Source organism: Centrocercus urophasianus, unplaced genomic scaffold (assembly GCF_019232065.1).
Source record: "Centrocercus urophasianus isolate 14NV4802_14NV808 unplaced genomic scaffold, USGS_Curo_1.0 seq_17, whole genome shotgun sequence".
In the NCBI taxonomy this organism is placed as follows: domain Eukaryota; kingdom Metazoa; phylum Chordata; class Aves; order Galliformes; family Phasianidae; genus Centrocercus; species Centrocercus urophasianus.
Genome location: NW_024884722.1, coordinates 34,509,871 through 34,532,519, shown reverse-complemented (window position 1 = coordinate 34,532,519; position 22,649 = coordinate 34,509,871). Strand labels below are relative to the sequence as shown.

The 22,649-nt window shown below is 44.6% G+C and overlaps 1 protein-coding gene across 2 annotated transcripts; it reads right to left on the bottom strand.

Moving 5' to 3' along the window:
• Positions 1 to 1,032: 1,032 nt before the first annotated feature.
• Positions 1,033 to 22,625, bottom strand: TUBGCP2 (tubulin gamma complex associated protein 2). 2 transcript variants are annotated; one of them, XM_042818000.1, is made up of 18 exons: positions 22,604 to 22,625; positions 21,852 to 22,026; positions 20,345 to 20,473; positions 19,844 to 20,020; positions 18,248 to 18,407; positions 16,525 to 16,732; positions 15,263 to 15,462; positions 13,365 to 13,554; positions 12,581 to 12,726; positions 11,790 to 11,970; positions 10,700 to 10,880; positions 9,928 to 10,100; positions 8,462 to 8,590; positions 7,085 to 7,205; positions 5,401 to 5,544; positions 4,738 to 4,866; positions 3,931 to 4,094; positions 1,033 to 1,258 (listed from the first exon to the last, which is right to left on the bottom strand). In XM_042818000.1, exons 2-18 carry the CDS (start codon positions 21,999 to 22,001, stop codon positions 1,153 to 1,155), a joined length of 2,688 nt encoding a protein of 895 aa, XP_042673934.1. In that variant the 5' UTR covers positions 22,002 to 22,026; positions 22,604 to 22,625; the 3' UTR covers positions 1,033 to 1,152. The 2 variants fall into 2 exon arrangements, with proteins under 2 accessions (XP_042673934.1, XP_042673935.1); XM_042818001.1 differs by lacking the exon at positions 22,604 to 22,625 and adding an exon at positions 22,154 to 22,417.
• Positions 22,626 to 22,649: the final 24 nt, after the last annotated feature.

Here is a 22,649-nt window from a genome sequence, read left to right as displayed (position 1 = left end):
CTCGGGGCGACTGAGGGAGCTGTGGGCCGCGGGGGCCATCTGGAAGGACTGAAGGGGGTCCTTGGTGCACCGAGGGGGGTCGTGGCACCGCCGGGGGTTGTCCTCGAAGTACCAGGGGGTGTCCCGGGTCGCTGTGAGGCTCTGCAGGGCATTTAGGAGGTGACCAGAAGGTGCCGGGGGGCCGGGAGAGACCTGCTTGATTCTGGGGCGATGGGGTGGGATGCACAGGGCTCAGCACTCAGGGACGTGCACGTCACCGTTGGCAGATGGCAGAGAATGCACACAGGTCCTGGCTCTCAGATTTCATCCACTGCTCCTGTTGGACCCTATGATGCGAAACCTTGGGCAGGGTCCCCTGAGGGTCCAGCTGCTGCTTCCTCCTTATCTGCAGAGATAACGCAGAGCTTTCGATGCTTTTGTTGTGTTCTAGGGCCAAAACCAGCTGGGAAAATGAGGATATTGTGAAGGCTCTAATCCGTGTAGGATCCCTTTATTGAGACCACCTGTGTTGACCTGGGGCTGTGCAGCAAGACTAGTAGAGGACACAGCCCTGCTGCAGGCACAGGAGTGCTGGGACTCAATGGAGAGTCATAGCTCAGCCCTGGGAGAGTGGAGTGGGGATCCCTGTGCTGTTCTGTCCAACCGCACCCACACCTGAAATGAGCAAATGCCCATTTGGACAGCGCAGTTCTGGGCAGCTGAAGTTGTGTCAGCATGCCTCATGCTGGGGACACCGGAGGCAGGACACAGCACCTTTTGAGATTAGAATACGTGTGTAAATGAGTAGGAACAAAAACTCCCGCGGGGCATTCAAGGAGCAATGGCCCTCAACAGGAACCCGGAGAGCTTCAAAGGGGCCACTGGAGCAGAGCAGCCATTGGGCTGAGCAGAGATCAGATGGCCCCCCTACCAGCAGCCCCCACTGGGCTTCCGCTAGGCCAGAGCATGCTCTGGTCACCTAACAACGGCACGTGCCATGTGCCAACAGGACTCTGATTTTTACTTTTTTCTTTAACTTTTATTTTACAACACATAAAAACATCATTTTACAATCTAGTCAAAAAAAAAAAAAAAAAAAGACTTCACAAAAGCCTCTCAGAAGCGCAGATCCATCACACTTATTTCAGAGGTTCCACTGCTCCTCCATCTCCTTCATGGGGTTGGCACGGCAGCACGGGGGGGTGGTGGGGCTGCCCTTTGGCTCCGCTCTGCAGACATGTGCTCCAGGCGCTCGGTGTAGAACCCATTGAAGTCCAACCTGTAGGACAAAGCACAGGAAGGAGTCAACCTGCTCGCCCTGCAGCCCCAAGCAGTTAACACGCTGCTGCAGCACAAGGCACCACCCATAGCATCAGCCTATCTCCTCTGTAACCCAGGCGGTGCCTCAGTGGCACAGAACTGCACAGAACCACCTGCCCCACTCCACTGCGGCCTTCCCCAGGCACATCTCCGCAGCGCAAAGTCATGCAACTGAGAATAGTTCTTCCAGTGCTTGAGAGGAACTTACAAGCAGGCAGGCAGTGATAGGACAAGGGGAAATTGATTTAAACTGAAAGAGGGGGAGCTTTAGATTAGGAACAAATTCTTCACCCAGAGGGCAGTGAGGCCATGGCACAGGCTAGCCGGAGAAGCTGAGATTGCCCCATCCCCAGTGGCTTTAAGGCCAAGCTGGATGGGGCCCTGTGCAGTCTGATCCAATGCTTGTCTACCCTTCCCACAGCAGGAGGAGTGGAACTATCTGATTTTTGAGGTCCTTTCCAACTTGAACCATTCTGTGATCCTATGAGAAACGTGCACCCTAGCAGCACCAAACAGCAGGGGCCAGCAGTCTGCACATCACACAGAAATTACTCTCCTCGTTTATCAAATAAGTTGTTCCAATACTTAAGGAATGGGCATAACATTTGAGTTTCATGTTGCTTAACAATCTTACAGAAATGGCAGCAAATTGTTCCTTGATGTTTTTCATGACTGGGGAAAATAGCTTCGACAGATGGAATTTATCAGCTGCTTTCTCCTGCCTGAGCAGCTTACATCCCTTTTGTCCTTTAAATGTTATGCAAAGGACACATGACACTAAGGCACGATTATTTACTGAATTTTGATTCCAACTTATGGGCTTACACAGGCAGGACTCATTTACATCCTGTTCCTTTCCAACTCTGTTTTTAGGATTAAATTATCTTCGGTAACTCCTAAGGATAGGTGCAGTCCTTCCCAAATCCCACTCAGTATTCTCATTCTGTGGCTGAAGCACACATTCACTCTTTTTTGCATTACTCTGTACGTCCCAGTGATCCTCCTCCATGCTCAGCCTTCCCGTTGCTTCCAAATTTGTGGAAGAAGGATAGCACTAGCAGCACTTAATGAGTGAAGATTTTAGGGCATTTGGATTCAAAGTCATCCACCTGACAGTTCCTGCAGAAAGGGTGATGCTGCACCCTTTCCCAGTGACTGTGGGCACTTTCTGCAGCCACCAACTCTCTGTCAGCACTGCTGATGAAGCCAAGACACCCGAGCACCCTCAGCATGCTGAAGATCTGTGGTTACAGTTCGTAAGAGAGGATCAGCATATCCCACAATCTATTCTCTCTCTATCTCAAGTATGTTATTTTAGATGCAATCGTTTTCATTCTGGTCTCTGGGTTCCTGTTGCTACAGTGTCCACAACTGGATCTGATAATTTGTGCAGACTGAATGAGAGCTGGCCATTCGCCAGGTGCTTCCGCTTCTCAAAATGCTATTGAGCAGCGCCTGGAAATGGAAGGACACATTCTGCTGTGTGTCCTGCTAACATACAGTATTTTAGATGAGGAAATGAGGACACCTGCTTTTGTAACTCAAAGTCCATCTGTGCCAAAACCCTCAGTGAAGATTTGCATGGTCCTATGCAGTCCTGACTGGGAGACATGACAGTGATAGCAGCATTAAGACACAGTACTTCCTTTTTAGCCCTTCTACAGAAGTGGGATGTGGAAGTGCCTGGGGGCAGAGGCCTCAGACCCTGCTCTGAAAGCAGCCTGATACAGTTTTAGGTCACCATCCTTAATGCAACCAGACAACGGAAGCATTCTGTCTTCTTACATCCTGCTGAATCACCATCCTTCTCTATTCATCAGAAGCAGGAAGAACTTGTGAAGAACAAGTCTGAAGCACTTGGGAGCACTGCCTGCACAGCTTCTGCATGGATCAACTCCCAGCCACAGCACCAGGGACATGGCATCAAACGGGATGCAACACCAGTCTCCATGGTGCAGCACCACAAGAGAGAGCTTCCACCATCCTATGGAACCATAAACAGTTCACAGAAGTGTGGAGAGTCAATGACAAAAGAGGTGAACCTCTGCTAAGTTAGGAATAGTGGGAGAACACCTGACACCTGAGCTATTGGCAGAAAAGGCATTGGTGTAATCTCTGACACAGCGTGTGATAAAGTGTGATGGAAGGCTGCAGGACTTCTGTGTCTTGACAGAAAGGATTGTCAGGGACTTGATACTGTTCTGCATTTCTAAGCAAGGTGAAAACCAGCTCCAGCCTGAGCTGAGCTGGGTGATGCCACCAACAGAAGGATCTCCACATGTTCCTGCTGAGACTCGAGGACTGTGGGTCACAATGCTCTTCTATGAAAAGAGCAGGCAAACAGGCCATCAGCACTATGTTGGCCATGCCCAGCACTGCCTGCAATGACATCCAAAAGCCCGATCTCCTGCTGGAACACTTCATAAAGCAGTGTGAACTGACACATGGATTAGAACAAAAAAAAATTCACAAAATTCAAAAGACTATTTTTCAAAGTATGGCCTGAAACACAAAGTGACATTTCTTGCAATTTCAGTCTTTCCTCTGATGAGGCAGACACACACTGCTATAAAACAGCAATCACTGCTTCTGGGCTGAATCTGAGCTACTGAGAGAAAACCCCTGGCTCACCTGTAGATGATGTTAAGCATGCTGTGCTCACAGTCATTGGTGCTGTAAACACTTAGCCGGTCCAACAGATCCAGCAGATGCATTGAGAAATTAGTATCAAACTTGTTGATGGTTGCTTCGAAGCCAGATGTCAGATGGAGGTTATCAGCATGCTCCGCTAAAAGCTATCAAGACAAAGGACTTGTGTTTGTCAAGGAGATGCAACAGTACCACCCCTTTTTCAAAACCTGGTCATAAATACTGCCATAAAACTTAATGGTAACTCAGGCACTGCAATAACATTTTCAAAACAGCTGCAAGATCCTCAGTGGTTAAAAACCTTGCCTTGCCCGTCTGGGAGGACACCAAAGTAGACCTCAGTAGAATAATCCTCAAATATATGCTGTTGGTTATTTTCTACTAACAGCAGAGCATAACAAGTGGCTTAGTAAGTGTGCGTCTAAACAGGGAAAAATATAGAAACACAGACAAGGCAAATATCTCATATACAGAAGGGAAGGGCTGTTGGACTCCAAGCTTACTGGCTCATCCACCTTCATGCACACAGCTGGAAATACAGCTAAGAACTGAAGAACAATTGCAGCAACTGCTGTGGGAGACAAGGTCCTCAAAGCAGACTTGAGAGTGCTATCAGTGCTCCACAGCGTCCTCAGAAATATCCCCACATTCTACAAAGATTCTGCTTTTGGGGCCAGAGGTGTGCTGGAAACCAGAAAGGTCCACCTGTAGGAGGCAGGACAGCCACTCCAATCAAGCTGCAGCCCCAGGCAACATTTACAGAGCCCATCAATGCACCCAGCGCCCCACCTTGTTAGTCAGCTTCTTCTTTGCAGTCTCTTCTGCACGCTCTTCCTCTGTAGGTGGGCCCAGCATTGTGCCATGTTCTAGGCTGAGCCGGTCCATCTCGCTATCCAACTTCATGCTCTGGGTGAACCTCTGTAAAGGGCAGAGGGTTGGGGACATGGTTAAAACCTATCTCCTTCACAACAGCAATGCATGAGGTTGATGCACCCCTCCTAGGCCTGCAGCTAGTTAATCCCCACTAAGCTAACTAAAGCTAACTGTCTGGTTTTCATTTGTTTTCAAATGGGTTCCCTGATACACTGACAAGACTTTGCCTAAGGAGATCAGTCTTCATGGCTGGTCCTCAGCTGGCTTCTGCACGAACAAAAACCTAGCCAGCCCTCCAGTTTTCATCTCAAATTCTGCTGCAAGAATGGATGAAGAGAGGCAATTAGGTCCACAGGAAACTGTTCCAACACTGGAAAAGAAGAGCGCATAGAATTTTGTGGAGGGAACAGCCACAGAAATCATGTGGAGGAAAGTTTGAGCTCATAAAGCCTGTTGTGGGTGGGAAAAGAAGCTCTTCTGACTACACTGAGAGCAAGAGAGCAATCATGTTAAGAGATCATCATGGCTGCCTTGCACACAGAGCAGCTGGCATGATAAAATGGGGGAGACTGTACATACCTGCATGCAGTTTGTGAACATGACACACACAGACATCAGTTTGGAGAAGATCTTCAGCAGCTCAGGGTTGGTCAGCATGCAGTCCTTCAGGCAGTTGTCCAAAAAGCTCGTGTGGTGGCTCAGAACATCATCAATATTAGAAGCCTGTTGGAGGACAGTACATTAATGAAAAACCGAACCAGGACACCAAAGCTTTAGACCAGCACTGCCAATGTATCTGCTCAACTCCCGTTAGGATCAAAGCCTAAAACTGTACAGAACTCAGTGGAGCCATTTGCTATGTAACACAGAGCAGCCTATGTCTCTGCTCTTGTTTTAGTTAACAGTGCCAAAGCAACCTAGGATGCCATCTTTTTTTGCTTTTTAATGCTTTCCTCTCACATAGTCATGTCCAAAGAGGTTGTATGCCTGAAACCAGCCACAGCCAGGCAATTCTAGCCAATGCTCTGGCATGTGTTCCAGGCAAACAACAAAGCTGCAGGCTAGGCCAGGCAGATGGCAAGACAGACAACATGTATTCGCAGCTTTGCTGTAGCTTTCACTTGATCTGCCAGTAATCAAGCATCATCCTTTACTTGCCTGATGAATTTCACCTGCCTAACAGTAACTCAAAAGTCCAGACCACTACTGCAGTCAGGTAAAAAGGGAAAGGAGAGATGTGTTTACCAAATCCTTGGTCTTCCAGTAACAGATTTTTTTCTCTGTTGTCTGGAACCTTCTAATCTGAATTGATTACATCACATTTCAGAAGGCATCTGAGGGCTTCTTTAACAGCCTGTTCTGGAATGTCAGCTTCTGTTCTTCTGGGGTCTTCTCATTCTTGGCTTTAAACAGGGAGGTAGGATGCTCACTGGGAATATGCTTCTCTCTGAGGTGATAAAGGCATCTCACATGCCCATCAGGAGATAAAAACTCCTACCTGGAGTTTGTGCTAGGGCAAAGAGTTATAAAGTCACAGACTTTATTTTGATCAATGAACCAGGAACACTGCGTTACACACTTAGAAAATCTCTCAGCCCAGAACACTGCATGTCCGTGAAAGGAGAGGTCAGGCGTATTTTGCCCAGATGCCCCCTTGTCAGGCATAAAAACCAGCAGGAAATGAGCTTAGCCTCTCCCAGACATCACAGGGATGAAAAAGTTCTCCAGCCTAGTGGAAATGGACCAGAAGAATAACCATCTGAAGAGGAAAAACACTTTTTACAACAAATAGTCCTTACTATGAAAAATAAAGTGAAAGGCCTCTTCCTGCCTCAAAGGCCTAATCTTTGGCAGTTCCAAGGAAGAGAAAGCATAGACGCGGCTTTTAAGAGAGCTGCTAGTCAGCCAAGGAATCAGAGGAAGATGTCTGGTCCTGCTTGTGATCTTTGCACCTCACATCCTTCTTCCTTATCCACACTTTTTTATTCTTGGTGATGTTCAGCAGAATGCTGCCCTTCCGTAACAGGATGAAGAGAGCATGGAAGTTGGGCACAGACAGGAGGGTTCGGTAGAGGAAAGGGATACATGACTGACAAAGCAGAAAGGTGATGCAGAACAGCAGCACTGTTTGTAGTGTAGTTTGTAGCAGCACAGTTCCTCCAATAAAACATTTAACAGTAACTAAAACAAGGCATCTTCTCCTTACATTAAATTTGGTAACATAAGATTGCTGTTCTAACTAGTCTCAAGCACACACACTCACCAATTTCAGGTTCTTCTCGAGAATGTGCCATGTTGGCTCCATCACTTCAAACATCATGTAATACTGGATATTTTGCACAAAATTCAGCATTCGCTGCCGCAGTGTGAAAGCACCAGCAAACCTAGGGGAGAAATCACGCCCACACAACTCTGAGCTAGCAAATGCCACAGAGAACCAACTTGCACAGCCAAGCAAAGCAGAGCTAACTATTTCTGTCCAGGCAAATTCCCTGCTGCAGTCTGAGAGTGATTACCAAGTTATTGCAGAACATCTCTGATTAACTTCCATGTATGGAAACGACTTTCCCCTCAACTGTGAGATTCAGAGCTTTGAACCTGCTGTGCACTAAACAGTTAATTTGTAATCTGATCACGTCCAACCATAAATGGACAGTATTAAATCCATTTTATCACTTTAACTAGTGAGACGTGTTTGCTAGCAGTGTGAAATATAACATGCAGAATGCTTCACGTTTCTTTCTAGCACATTCTAGCACATCTAACTCACTTGCTAAATGAATACTTGAGAACATCCTATCCATCAGTATGATCGGGAATCCCTGGATTTAAACAAATAACCTCCTATCTAGGGTATTCAATGCCATTTCACTTCAAAATTAGAATGGCAGAATTATACAGAGCTCCTTTCAAGGTCTCAGGTTGTGACATAAAAATAAGAACAGCCTTCAACAAACTGGGACAAACTGAGCAATGGGGACTCTCTCCCCTCACATTTCAGCTATGGGTACCCTGTCCACTGGTGACAGTCATGCTGTGAGCAGGGGCTTGCACTGCAGATCCCCCCAAGTCTCCTCCACAAATCCTTCTGAAGTGTCAAGAGAGCAAGAGCTCATATTGGCTGAGGTCAGTGCCGAGGTAGCTGAGGGTGTGAGAACTGAGTGCCACTGACAAGACAGAAGGTGTTTCCTTGCAGTGCCACAGGCCTGCCTTGTGCTCCAGTGAGATCATCTGAGACTGAGGGTGGCGGGCATGGAACAGGCTCTTCAGGGCAGAGGTCACAGCCCCGAGCTGCCAGTGCTCAAGGAGCATTCTCAGACATAGGAACTGGATTTTGAGTAGTCCTGTGTGAAGCCAGGAATTGGACTGAAAGATCCTTGTGAGTCCCTTCCAACTCAGCACACTGTGTTCCTACGATTCCTTTTCCAAACTTTGTGCCACCAAAGAGGAACAAGTCAAGCAGCCCGAGGATTATTGAGCAGACACTTCCTACTGCGTCCTAAAATGTTATGTTTGACCTCCCTCTGCCAGTCAGAACTTTACAACGATCTGTTCCATGTCAAAATAATCCAAATCATGTCACAATGCATCTAACTAGGAAGAAGGAAACCCAAAGCCTCAGCAGAAAAGGAAGCCATACCATTTAGCTGAATGTAGGGAGAACTGCTTGGCTGTCTTATTGCTGATCCAAACGTTGCACAACTGCCTTTCCACATGTTTGCAATAGAACATGTGTCTGAAAAGCATCTGGTATCTTGTCAGTGCTTTCCTGGAAAGAAAGGAGAAAACCATTCAGATTAAGCTTTCTTCAGATTGACAGAAAGCTGTGAAGGCTGAGGCTACTTTGAGGCAAAGAGACTTAACACAATATGCTCCTTACACCTTTAGGCACACAGATCTTCACTGAAACAATTCTAACAGATGAAAAAAAAGCATTTGTAATCATCTCAAAGAATTCCTCCTGAAGTGTCCCTCCTTCACACTTCCTGCCACCAGGTACTTCATGAGCCTTCTTCTCTGATGAGATCAACCTGCAGAAAGATCACTCACATACAAGCCGGGTCTGAAAGCTTCCAGTTACGTCACTGCTGCAGCAAGGCTGCAACGACTGCCAAAACTTTCACCAGGATTCTCCAAAAAGATTAAGAAAAACTGCAACCAAGCTACAGGCAGCATCACCCTGCCTGCAACACGCTGTCAGAAACAGATGGGATGCTTATTTATAGCCTCGGGGACTGGGTGCAGGTCTGTGCTCAGACACTTCAGCGTAGGAGTCCACAGAGCTCCAGCCAATACAGTTCATGAAGCTGTACCACTTAGCATTTTCACTTCCATAGTTACAATCAAAATTAATATATCCAATTTGAAAGAAAGAGACATAATTTCAGAGACACTGTGTCATTAAGGAAGTTCCACTGTGTCAACTGATAATTTCACAGAAGTGAAAGGATACTGCTGGCATTTAGCACCTTCCACTGTTTGCCCCATTTCCCTGGCTCACAGTCTGCCATTGCCCTGTTTCTGTGGGTCAGAAACAAGTCACCACAGAAAAACAAAGAACTCTGTTTATTCTACCTCAATTTAATGCAAAATGGCCTGCTGCAATATTCTAGCAGCAGCCAGTAGTACCCTTCTAGTTTGCAACCAGGGCTACCAGAAAGCTTTTTTGCACTTCACATCGAGAAACGTTTGATTACAAACATAGAAATTCTTAAACGAGAGTTCACTTTCAAATAAAAAATCTTCTCAGAAAGATCCTTCAAAAAGCCATGGACAAACAGAAGCTGGGGGACTGGTTACAAGAAAAAACAGAGACCAGGCTCATAAAGTATCCTTTGATCTACGTCTTTCCATCATTTAAAATCAACTTTCCATACATATCTTAGGCATGGACTGGTAGCACTGTACTGAAGAGAGAAGCCCTAGTCTACCAGACGAGCAAGTGCAAGTCAATAACCCCAAAGCATTCTCTACTTATCAACAACTTTTAGTGTCACTTTAAAGACAAACTTTGCAGCATTTAGCTGTTTGGAAATGTGTTGTAAACCTGTACAAAAGCTTCTGCCTTTTTTTTTTTTTTTTTTTTTTAGTGTATAGATACCTTACCTGTTTATAATTAGGGATAGAGGCCACTTAACAATGTAGTCAAAGGAAAATGCTTCCAGACCACTGAGAGTAAGCTCTGTGGGATCTGCACCAATAATGGCCTTTTCCTGCTTCGTTTCTATGGCCAATACTCTCAAGAGCTGCGTAATGAGATCATGGGGCATCAAGTCAATCTATAAAGAAAAGCAGGGAAACAATGAAGCCACGGGGTACTCACAACTTCCAGGTAACAACAGTTAAGTGGCAAATTATCAGAGTCACTCTCAAGTCACTGGATCAGCCAGGGAGTGATGAGGAATGGCACCATCTGGACAGTGCTGCAGCAGACAGTGTTGCTGTGCTGCTTACAAAGTCATCTCAATCTCCCCAAGCACAGTTTGTATGCTGGTTCACATTTGTAAAGGCTTTCAACTGAGCTGCAACAATCATTAGTAGTGAGAACTTATAATCAATGATTTTCTTGCACTCCAAAATGGACATCCAAGCTTGAGAACACAGCTGAGAGATACATTACTCCTTTCACCTCATCCTGATGCCACTCAAAAGCACTTTCTCTGTGCTCAGACATCAACAAGAAAATGCAGCCCCTTGCTGCATGATCAGAGCTTCCCATTGCTAATGTCAATGAAATAAACATACTTCACCCGAGAAGGCCTACAGAAATATAGCCACCAATTCTTCTTTCTTCCACTGCATTTTCCGCAGTTTCTCATAGAGAAACACGGAGATTTCCTCAATACATGGCAAGCCTTCCGCTTACACACTTTTTTACCTTTAAATCATCCTTGAAAGGATCTGTGTTGGCTGTGCTCATTCGCAAGGCCAACTCAAGCAATGCTTCTAGCCTAGTAGTTATGATGTCATCCACAGGCTTCTTAAGTTCCTCTTCTGTGAGATCCATGAAGTGAACAAAAAAGTCCCCTTGATCCATCAGGAAATAATGTTTTATAGATCTGCTCAAGAAAATGAAGATCACTGATTATGTTTCCAAAAAAACATGTTTTTTAACTTGCTTTTTAACCGACAAAAACAACCTATTTGGATTTTTTTTTTTTTAACATGTGCTGTCCTACTTCCGGTCACCTCAGTCAGAACGCTGTTGTGCAGCTGTTCTTCTGCTGCTGTAAAAATGTACCCTGAGAATAAAAGTATGCACTGCACTGCTAGGCAATGGATTACACTGCTATCCTGGACAACAACCCAACCTCCAGAGTCCAGATCCATCCGAGAGGCAGCTGCCATCTCAGAGCAAAATCATGGACTCTCTTGTCCAAGTGTCTGCACTGACTTCTGAAGCAGTTCGTGTGCTTGTGTTGACTTCTGCTATAGTATGATGCACCAACTACAATTTTCACCAGGCTTCAGGGAGAGTCAACTGCAATGGGATTGGAAATAGCTCTCAGGAAAGCTGGAAGATGAAGTTTGCATCTTGCCAGAGAATATACATAATCACTGCCACTTTTTGGAGCAAAAATGGTACTAGCATAGCCTTAAACCACTGCAGTTGCAGGCAATTTCAAGACTGAGTCAGATAAAGTCAGATTAAGCCTAGTGGCCAGTTTTGGCAAGAGGTAGTTTTGGTGGTAACCTTCCAGTAGGAAGTTGGACAAGAGACTCCTAAAGGTCCCTCCCATCCAACATTTCTACAATTTTACATTTCTTTTTTATTTTATTTCAAGAGAAAACAAATCTATCTTTTTCTTTTTCTTTCTCTTTCTCTTTTTCTTTTTCTTTTTTTTTTCAGGTCAACATTTCTAACAGAAACAGAGAGAATATCCCAGGAAAAAAATGCTAACTTTAAAACCTGACATTTGCAATCAGAACCAACCTATTTAAGACGTACTTAAGAAAATAAATCAAACCTTAGGTGAGCCACAAGCTCTTTCTCCTCCATTAGGAAATCCAGGAGAACTTTGCTAGCATAGTTATATGCTTTTTCTATTTGTTCCACATATGCTCGCTCTTTTAAAGTATAGATGACCTCTTTAGCCACAGGGCAGGTAACATCACGTCCACATTCTCGCACAACATTCAAATATTTCCCTGAAAAGAAAACAGTGATCCACGTTTGCACCAACTGTATGTGTTGCCATGAGAGAAGCCTCCATATCACTGTTACAGAATGGAATAGAAGGTATATTGTGAAATTTTATATTGAGATCAACCCGAAACTGGAAAGGATTTTGATGTCTTTCAAAAGAAGATACAGAATTTAAACTAGGCTACTAATATTATGTTTAAGAAGTGATTTAGAAATGTTTTCTGCCCCCAGTGGTGGTAAAACACCTTTACAGATAGCCAAGAAAATCTGTTGTTGCACTTCATAAATAGCTTTTGAGAAGTTTGTACTTGCAGCAGGAAGCAAGCATAACCATCAGGCAGCACACAGCCTTTAAGTGCCCAAATAAAGACACCACAAACATCTAGCTCCACCTATCTAGCTGCTACAAAATTGTACCCATATACCAGAGCAGAAAGACAGAAGCTCCTTTAACTGCTGACTCCTTCCCACATTTTCATGATTTGGAGTTGCTTTTAATCTTTCTGTTTCTTTGAGAAGTTGTACCTGGACAATCCTTTAATTTATCTTTATAAAAACAATGGCAACAATCATCTCAGACTCCTCTTAAAAAATAAATCTATCTTTACCTACCCGTGCTTAGTATTTTGTCAGCCATTTTCTGCAAGAAAGAGGGAATCTGCTGCTGAACAACAGTGTATCTTTGATCCCAATACTTGTCGTTATAGTCCTCCTGAATCTTCTCCTTCTGCAATTCGTGTTCCTCCACCATGAATTCACTGGACAGTTAAAGCAGATGTTTAGAAGCAGGAAGTGGTACAATGGGGATTACTCTTTTGACCTGTTAGTATGGTCAGTGGGAATTTGATATATCAGAAGTAAGGTCTTATGAAGATACATTTCAATCAAGAACTGAAATTAGTTTGTACTAAGACAAGTAGCATTTTGTGCTGTGTTTGTGCTAATCCACAATCAATTACAACAGAAACATAATTCTATAGGGCTCAGGAATCAAGTCTAAATGTTATTTGGCTGTCAGAGCACAGGTGAGGAAGCTGGCCTTTGCTTTCTCACCATCAGAAAGGCATTCTTTTAAGCTATTTTAACTTTATTTTCTTCCGTCTTCGCATTCTGAAAATGCAGACAACAGGAATGTTGCATAAACACAGAAAATGCTTTAAATAATTCAACCAATGCCAAGAAACTTCAAAGAGTATTGTTAGCTTGAATCATCATCATGATAGTGCACTACATTAACACAGATTCAGTGAGCTATAAGAATAGCATCCTATAAGAACAGAGCTCACGACTGTCCTGGAGAGGATGTAGATGTGAGAAGGGAACACAAAGAGGGACACGAGAGGAAGGGTATTTCTTAACTTTTTCATTTTGTTTTTATTCTGTAACTGTTCTTTACCTGTATGGGTCATTAATGATGCCTCGATATATCCACTTTTCCAGAATTTCAAAATAGGGCACACTGGCTGCCTTGGTTAGATACAGACACAGCTCCTGGGCCTGGCTGTCTCCTGTGTAGTTGAAAGTCTTATCGTGGAGTAAGCTCAGGGTTGACCCTCCCATACACTCACCCTTATCCACAGAAGTAGCTGAAATAAAAAATATAGATGTAAGACACACAAGATTCTTCATTTATATGCACAGATCAAAGAGATCAAGAAGACAGCAAAGTGCAAGTTTTTGCACTTGGGCTAGAGGAATCCCAGGCATATTTACAGACTGGAAGGAACAGTCCTTGAGAGCAGCCCTGCAGAGAAGAACCTGAGGGTCCTCATGGATGAAAAATTTAACATGAGCCAGCAGTGTGCTCTTGCAGCTCGGAAAGCAAACGGTATCCTGGATTCCATCAGAAGAGGGGTGGGTAGCAGGGACAGGGAGGTGATTATCACTCTCTACTCTGCCCTCATGAGTCCCCATCTGAAGTTGGGTGTGGGGCCCCAATACAGGAAATATGTGGAGCTGTTGGAGAGGGTCCAGAGGAGAGCTACAAAAATGATCAGGGGGCTGCAGCACCTCCCCTATGAATATAGGCTGAGGGAGCTGGGCTTGTTCAGCCTGGAAAAAAGAAGGCTGCAGGGTGACCTCACTGCAGTCTTTCAGTACCTAAAGGGAGCCTACAAACAAGAGGGGAATCAACTCTTTGAAAGGGTAGATAACAGCAGGACAAGGGGAAATGGTTTTAAGTCGAAGGAGGGGAAGATTTAGGCTGGATGTCAGGAGGAAATTCTTTACAGAGAGAGTGGTGAGGTGCTGGAACAGCTGCCCAGAGAGGTTGTGGATGCCCCGTCCATCCCTGGAGGTGTTCAAGGCCAGGTTGGATAGGGCCATAGGCAGCTTGGTCTGGTATTAAATGGGGAGGTTGGTGGCCCTGCGTGTGGAACAGGAGTTGGAGATTCGTGATCCTTGAGGTCCCTTCCAACCCGGGTCACTCTGTGAGATCTGGACTCAGGTAGACATAAGGTATCTCATAGCTTCTACATCATACATGGAGATTTTTCTCTCAAGATGCTAATGAAAAAATCCCATATCTCAATGACTTGCTTAAGAAACCTCTGCTCTCAAAATCACATCTATTCTCCACTGTAACCCTGAACTAATCATGTACACTGCTTGAAACACCTGGACTTAGGTAGATTCATAATAAAATTCACCCTTTGCATTGCAAAAAGGATATAAGGGACAGAGGAAGAGGAATACAGTAGTGTCAAGAGCTTGAGACTGAAGTAAATCTTCAAACAGATGGCTAACTGTAGTGTTCCAAAAATGTGAATATTTCAGGAAAAATAAATACCAAGATGGATCATCCATTTCCAGATTCTATATAGAACAGATATTTGTGTCCAGATAAATTTTCTGGGCTGAGTAGAGAGAAATGCAAGAGTAACCTCATGTCAGAGTTTAATTTAAGCAAAACTACTGAGGAAACAATACAAGGGAGCGAGAAAATGAAGCTATTAAAATGGTATTAATGAAAAGACTGCAAACCACTCCACTCCTGTATGAGCAGTTATGTGACAGGAGGCACTTGTGGGGGATGCGCATGCCATGTATGTTCTCAAAAGGGTTATACTGTGCCTCTTCACACAGCACTTTTATTCTGAGGTATAGTAACAACAGGCATGATTCAGAGAACCTACTGCTCTCAAAAATGGCAGAGGTCTGACAAGTACAGTCCTCCTCTTAGTCCCTCTTATTTAATACAACAAAATTGAAATGACACATACCCTGTCTGTATTGTTTATTTGTCTAGTTTTCATGCACCTGTCTAAACATAATGACTGCATTTTTTAAATTTACCAAGTGAAGAAAGAATCTCTAGGGTCCTCATTGTGGGCTGGATATAAAACCAGAGTTTCTGCAGCGAGAGAAGTCCCTGTCTCTGAAGATGTTCCAGCTGGGTAATTAGTATCATGTATTCCTTGATCAGAGTCCGCATAGCAGCAGCCAGCGCATGATTTACCTGCCCATACTCAAAGGAAGACTTCTCCTCTATAAACCTGTAAAATGCAAAATAGAATCTCATCTAGACAAGGGAATTTCCAACATTTTCAGGAATTTCAACTTCAGAACACAGCAGAAGCACAAGAGAAGATACTGCATTGGAAAACGTATTGGTTTTCAGCTAAGTTTTAGGTTTAGCATTTGCTCTCTGGCCCCTGTCTACTTCTCACCACCACACTTCTTAGTTTAGAAAGCTGTAGGAAAACATTTCCTTCTAAATTGAAGGGGATCTAGAATTACTTGCAAATCCGCTATAAAAAAAAGTGAGTGCCAGTATTTTCAAGGCAATTGCCTTTGCACAACCTTATGATTAGGACAAGAGCACAGGAGAAGGTCTCAAAAGGACACAATATCATGGAACCAAACACTGAGGAAAGCTTGCTACTAGCTTCAGGCTAGTGATTCACCTGATCAGTCTTAGCTGGCTCCGTGTATCTTATTTAGTGGACAGAGGCTTCTGAATGCAAGCCATATCACCTGGAATCAGTCAGGCAAAAAAGACTGGACAAATCACTTCCTGAAAGTGCTTCTCCCTCTTTGCTGATCTTCTGCTGATCAAATCAAATGCAGCATCCATATTACAAACTTCTGCTGTCAGTGAGGTGTACCTTACACTAAGACCTTTCAACAATTGCTTAGATAGCCACCAGAAACTAGGAAGCTGTAGGTTCTCCTGGTCAGCAGCACACACAAGGATTGTCTTAGTCCTGGATGCCCAGAAGAGAGCAAAATCAGAAAGGAGGGAGAAAATCATAGCAAAGTGGGAAAAGGCAAGCCACAGTAAGCAGACACATTTAAACTTTGCCTGTGGCAAGTCAGATGTTGGACAAAGCAAAGGCAAGGTGAAGGAAAACGTGAAGTGGTGCCACGTAGGAGAATGCCAGCTAAAACATATATAGCCAAAGCCATTTTAAATAAATTCTCTCTCTTTATTTTATACCCCTACAGGTTTAAATTTAGCTTGAAAGTCATCATATGCAAAATGACAGATTCCATATTCTGCAGCTTGATGCTTGAAGGAAAATATCCTCCTCTGGGAGGAAACAACAGCTCTGTACCTGGTGACAGCAGAGTAACTTGCTGCTACAGGAAGAATCCTGGTCACCAGCTCTTTGATGGACAAGTCCAAGTTTGGATCGACTAAAAATGCTCGGCTCTGCCTGCCAACGATAGGCTGTGCTGTGATGTATCTTCCATCCACACCAATCAAAGCATACAGCAGGTCCTCCACAATCATGGATTCTTGGGATGCTAATGGCAGAGTACCTGTTTTCAAAGAGACAGCAGAAAAGAACATAATCAGAACATGCTGCAGTACGTCCAGATCTTCCATTCATGCTCTAGCACCTGAAGCCTAAAAGGATGACATACTACCATTCAGAGAGAACAAAGGAAGATCATACAAACCTGAACCAAGATACAGAGATATAAAACTGAGTTACAGTCAACTCCACAATCTTAAACCTTGCTGTCCAGGAAAATAGAAGCCTTTGCTCATTATTTAAACCCAAAGCAAATCAAGTGGACAGAAATATGCATCCATCAACCATGGACGAGAGAACTTGCACTGTTCACTCTTCCATCCAAATGGGCTCAATTACACTGGACCTGAGTTCCAGCCTTGCCAACAATTCTCCTACCTCCCCTCCACTGAAGTACTCAGATACAAAGAATAAAACTCAAATACACAAAACAAAACGCTAGCTCAGCCAAAGCTACAAGTGAACTGCAAGCTATAGGGTCTCTGATTGGTGAAGTGAACTGGAAATCAGATACAAAGAAGTGCAAAGGACTCAAACTGAAATATAATGAAGTACATCAAAAGACTGGGGACCAGGATGGCTACAGTGTTCACCACAACTAGCCTTATCTCACAAAACCAGCTAACAATCCCTCTCCACTGTAGGACTGTATGTGCTGGCGCAGCATTAAACAGTTTTGAGAGGTGTCTGATCTTACCAGTGATTTCTGGGCACTACAGAATTTGTTAATCCCTAAGGAGGAAAAAAAAAAAAAAAAAAAAACATTTGATGTCACTGAGAATCTCTGTCATGTGGTTCAAAAGTCTGGAAAAAAAAACCCATGGACTGTACATGTAAGCATCAGACATGCTTAAAATTCCCATACAGCTACACAAACCATTTGACAACAGCGAAACACACAAGAATGAAACTACTTGTGATCTCTACTTTTCTGTGCCCCTAAGACAAGGCACAAATCCATGCCAGGAAGAAGCTACTGGATTCCTGCAGGTGTGTCTACCTTCTTGCGGAATAGAGCATGAACCTCTAGCACAACTGTTGCCTTTCTTTAATCTAATTTACAAATCACAAACTATACACAGCTCTGTCTAAAGCTATAATACAAAAGAGTGAGATCAGTCCTCTATTGCTCTGACTACGAGCAAATCAGGGAGGTTGTCACAGCCTTACTGGAGAGGAGAATGAGCTGCATGGATTGATGAATGCTCCCCGAAAGGTGCAACTGCAGATTTTTCAGCTGAGAACGCAGATGGGATGCTCCTGCAGTATATTGTGTGGAAGAAGGACTGGGAAACTCAAAGCAGATTAAATCTTATGGATTAATGATGGAGTTGGAAGCTAGCACAGGAGAAACACTTTGAAGAAAACACATCTGGTTGGGTATTGTTGGTTTTTTTTTGAACCCTGTTCATTCCACAGATTTCAAGGAGGCAAGTTTTGCTTTCATCCTAATTATGACAGAATCTGAACAGCTCGTCTGAACAAGTACAAAACATAATTTTCACTATGTATCACATACCTATAGGTACCGTTACGTCAGTGCTTAGAGCAGTGCCAATTAAGAAATCCCCAATAAGCGCAGGCCTCTCGTACACCCAGGATGGAAACACTGGAACAGGCTGACCTGAATTCTTCTTATTTTGCTTATCTCGGAGCATTTTTCGTGTAAGCTCAAGAGGCTAATGAGAAGGAAAAAAAAAAAAGAGAGAGAAAAGAATGAAGAAAGAGAGATGTTTGGAAGTACAAAAATTTTTCAATTTTAAGCAGAAATTAACTATAAGCCAATAATTTGAAAACAGAAAGTGGAATAATTGATATTTCAGTAGAACAGTGTAGGTTTTAATCATCATTTTTTTAACATCAAATTAGTTCCAGAAGGAGAAAGTAGCCATATCTCATCCAAGGAGAACTTGCGAACAGGCCAATGACCACCTCTGAAATCAGTTTCCGCACACTGCCCAAGAAGTAGGTGCACATGAAATGCCATCCAGACAATACATTGGTGGAAAATGACAGCGATTTTGCTCTGATTGCAAAGGAAATGAGCTTTTACAACACCATAAGAGTTTCCATTCCTGGCACTGGATCTCTGTCAGTAAAATAAATATGGTGAAAGACTAATATTCAGCTTGAGAGCTCTATGTGATGTACAAAAACTGCCACAAGTGCAAAAACATGGGGTTCGTGCTTATGAAAGCCATTTCTTAAGCTCCACACGTATGTGAAATGGGATCTGCACACAGTCATTTTATTTTCTTCTCATTGAAGGTCTCAGAGGTGAGAGGAATGTGGGAAGGAAACAAGTGCACATAAGCTTTGCATCTTGCTGGCTTGCGCTGCCATTTCCTTTGGCTGCAAGCAGAACTGTGCCTCAAAGGAAAAGTATGCATGGCAATCAACTTGTATTTGAACATCCCAGAAAACACCACTTCCTCTTCTCTCCTCTTTGAGCAAATCATACATAAATCCTTTTTAAAAGATCTCTTCTCCTACTGGAAATTAATCTCCCTTTCAGGATCTAAATCAACTGCTTGACTCAGATCTTCCATGAAGGATTTGGATGAGACAGGCAAAAAGCCTGATATGTACAGTATAGGAGGATCAGTGTAGCTCCATCACTGACTAACAATGCCTTTGCAGCACTTATTTCAAGAACACTAATTCCAATAGCTAAGTAGACAAAATGGTTGTCTGCTTGGGGAACAATTTTACAAGGCACTGCACTCACACATCCTGGAGAACAGAGTTTTCAGCAAGGACAGAATGACCCATAAAGGTTGCTGAGCAAGCACTGCTGCAGGCAGGAAAGGAAACATCTGCGTGGGTTAAGGAGGTGCTTTGAAACAGGAAAATGAAATCACATCACTACGCCCCAGTGAGAACTGCTGTGCCTAAACTCAACTCACCTTACCTGACTTCAATACAAAAGGCCGCTTTTATGAAGAACAGCACAATTATTTAATATAATTTGACAAACGCCATTTTGAGAGCAAATTCAGATTATCTGCATGGATAGGAATACCTGCAATTCCCCTACACAGCAAAAGTTAAGAGCACAGCTACATACGAACGGCAGGGAAAAATCTTACATGTAAGGTGAGGGAAGCGGCAGTACCTGCTGTGCGCTGGAGTTGGCTGTGACAGAGCCAAGCTGCTTGCGCAACTCCTCAAGTTCCTGCAGAGAGATCTTGGACGTAGATGAGGGAATGGAGAAATTTGTGCTGCCACCAGCTGCCACGTTTGCTGTGAGTTCCGCTCTTTCTTTGGCATTTTGTTGCAAATACTGGAGTGTCTGTATACACATAAAACAAAAGAGATTTTGTGAACGCTGGTCAGCACACACTGCAGCAAAACACGTCTGCCCATAAGAGAGGTGAGCTGCTCAGACTACAGGTATTTCTGTTCCAGTCTCATGCCTTACAGTGGTCTAAATCAACAGTGGTGTAATTCTCAACAGTACTTAAAAAATTAAGTAAATGCTAGATCTGGATGTCTTCTGTTGACTTCAATGCATTCCAATGAATATTATCATCAGATAGTGTGCATATTTAAAATCACTGTGTTGATGCTACTGCCAAGTAGTTATAACATGCTCAGTTCTAACACAGAAACAAACCTCTTTGTCTTCTGTGAGCTTTGACAGTAGGTACACCAAAGAATCTAGATGTCTGGTATTTTTAGACTTCAGCTCATCATATTTCTTTAAAAAATCTTCAGGAGTTCTAGAAAACTCTGCTATTTTTACCTGTAAAAGACCACATGAATATTTAATGTTTAAGGTACATTATTATTCCAACATTCCAGAGCAAAGCATTGTACAAGGAGGCAGAAAAGATGCAGGCTGCTGCCGCCAGCATAGTACTTCAGGGTTCAGGCTTTGACTGAACAATGCAGCATTGGCCTCACACTGGTAATTAAGATGGACTGATTTGGAAGGCAGCAACGAAAAGCAGTATTATGGCCACAGAAACACATCTGGTCATGAGGGTACCAGGCTTTAAATCCCAGACATATTCGATGATGTTCAAAGAAAAAAAAAAAAGCCAGATACTATTCAAAAAATTACAAAGGTTGGAAAAAAGCACCTAAGATCATCTAATCCAATCGTTAACCCATTGCCACCATTAATGCCCACTAAACCATGTCCCTCAGTGCCACATCCCCACATTCCTTGAACACCTTCAGGGACGGTGACTCTACCACCTCCCTGGGCAGACAGTTCCAATAACTTAGCACTCATTCTGAGAAGAAGTTTATCTTTATATCCAATCTGAACTTCCCTGGCACAACTTAAAGCCATTACCTCATCCTTTTGCTATTATCTGGGAGCAGAAGCCAACATCCACCTTCCCAGAACTTCCTTTCAGGGAGCTGTAGAGCAATAAGGTCTCCCCTGAGCCACCTCTTCTTGAGGCTAAACAATTCCATTTCCCTCAGCTGCTCCCATAAGACTTGTCCTCCAGACCCCTCACAGCTCTGTTGCCCTCCTCTGGATACACTCCAGGGCCTCAATGTCTTTCTTGTAGTGAGGGGTCCAAAACTGAACACAGCATTGAGGGTTTTTTTTTTACGATTACCTCCCTGATCCAGCTGACCAGACCGTTTCTGACACCACTGTTTCAGGATGCCACTGGCCTTCTTTGTCACTTAGCCACACTGCTGGTTCAATGTTCAGCTGACTGTCAACTAACATCCCCAGATCATTTACCTCCACTCAGCTTACCAGCCACTCTGCCCAGGCCCCAGCACCTGGCCTAAAGCTCATAGAGCAGGCCTCAGCCCAGTGATCCAGCCAGTCCAGATCCCTCTGTACATCTTTCTACCCTCAAGCAGATTGACACTTCCTCCCAACTTGGTGTCATCCGCAAACTTACTGAGAGCGAATATAATCACATTTAATCACACAGCTACTATTTTTCATTTTATTTACTTCTCCAGTAGATAACTCCTCTAATTAAAAATTGAACCAACCACGCCAGGCACAAAATAAGCTACTTTTAACACTTCCCCCAGAATGAACACACATCACAGGTACAGTGCTTGTACCAGCTCTGGCAAAGGAAGCTCAACACCCGCGGCGAGGCCCCAGGCACAGCTCCCTGCAATGCCACCCCTCTGCCCACCTTAGCGCTGTGTGCAGACACAGAGGTGGTGACATAGGGCGTGCGGTTCTTTTGCAGCAGGTCGATGTACACCTCAGCCCCCTCACCACCATGCACACGCAGCAGGCTGAGCAGCTCGTTGACATCGTGGTGGATGCGGAACTCATTCATGCTGTGAGTGAAAACCAACCTGCCGCTGCACAGGACACGGAGAAGAAAGGCAGAGAGTCAAGTTAGCGTTTTGGTTTAAGAATAACGCTTCCCAGCTGCGTTGTAAGCCCGCAGGGTGTGCTGAGACATTGGACAGGAACAAAGAAACTTGCGTAAGGGGAGCTGCAAGGAAAGTCCCTCGTCCTGCTTGCTTCTGCCCTGCTGCAGACTCGGTCTAAGGGTGGAGAGCAGCAGGGCTGCCTTCCAGGCACCACGTTAGCGGAGAGGTCTCCGAGGGCGGCGCTGACTCAAGGGGAGAGGGGCTGAAGCCCCGCAGAAGCTGCCGGGAGGGTTGTAAGGACGCCCGCCCTCTCCCAGCAGCGAGACCCGCAGGCTGGAAGGCAGGAGCCGAAGGGCTCGCACCGAGTGCCCGCCGCGGCCTGCTGTACGTATCAGAACCACGCGCTACAGACGCAACGCCGGGCCCGTTCCGAGCGGCTCCCTACAGCAGCGCTGCGGGCCCAAAGCCGACACAGAGAACGGGGCCGGGCGCCCGCTCCGCTCTCCCTCCCCCAGCCTCCCGCAGCTTCCCGCCGGCCCCGGCCCGCTCCCGTCCCTCCTACCCGCCCGGAAGTCTCCGGCGCGGCCGCTCGGAAGCGCTGCGGGCGC

Excerpts from the sequence above, each read along its gene's own strand:
- TUBGCP2 (XM_042818000.1), bottom strand. The coding sequence starts at position 22,001 with ATGAATGAGTTCCGCATCCACCACGATGTCAACGAGCTGCTCAGCCTG. Across the intron at positions 16,733-18,247 it reads TGACGTAACGGTACCTATAG|GTACTCTGCCATTAGCATCC; the intron begins GTATGTGATACA and ends CTTTGAAAACAG. Across the intron at positions 7,206-8,461 it reads TCCCTACATTCAGCTAAATG|GTTTGCTGGTGCTTTCACAC; the intron begins GTATGGCTTCCT and ends TTTCTCCCCTAG.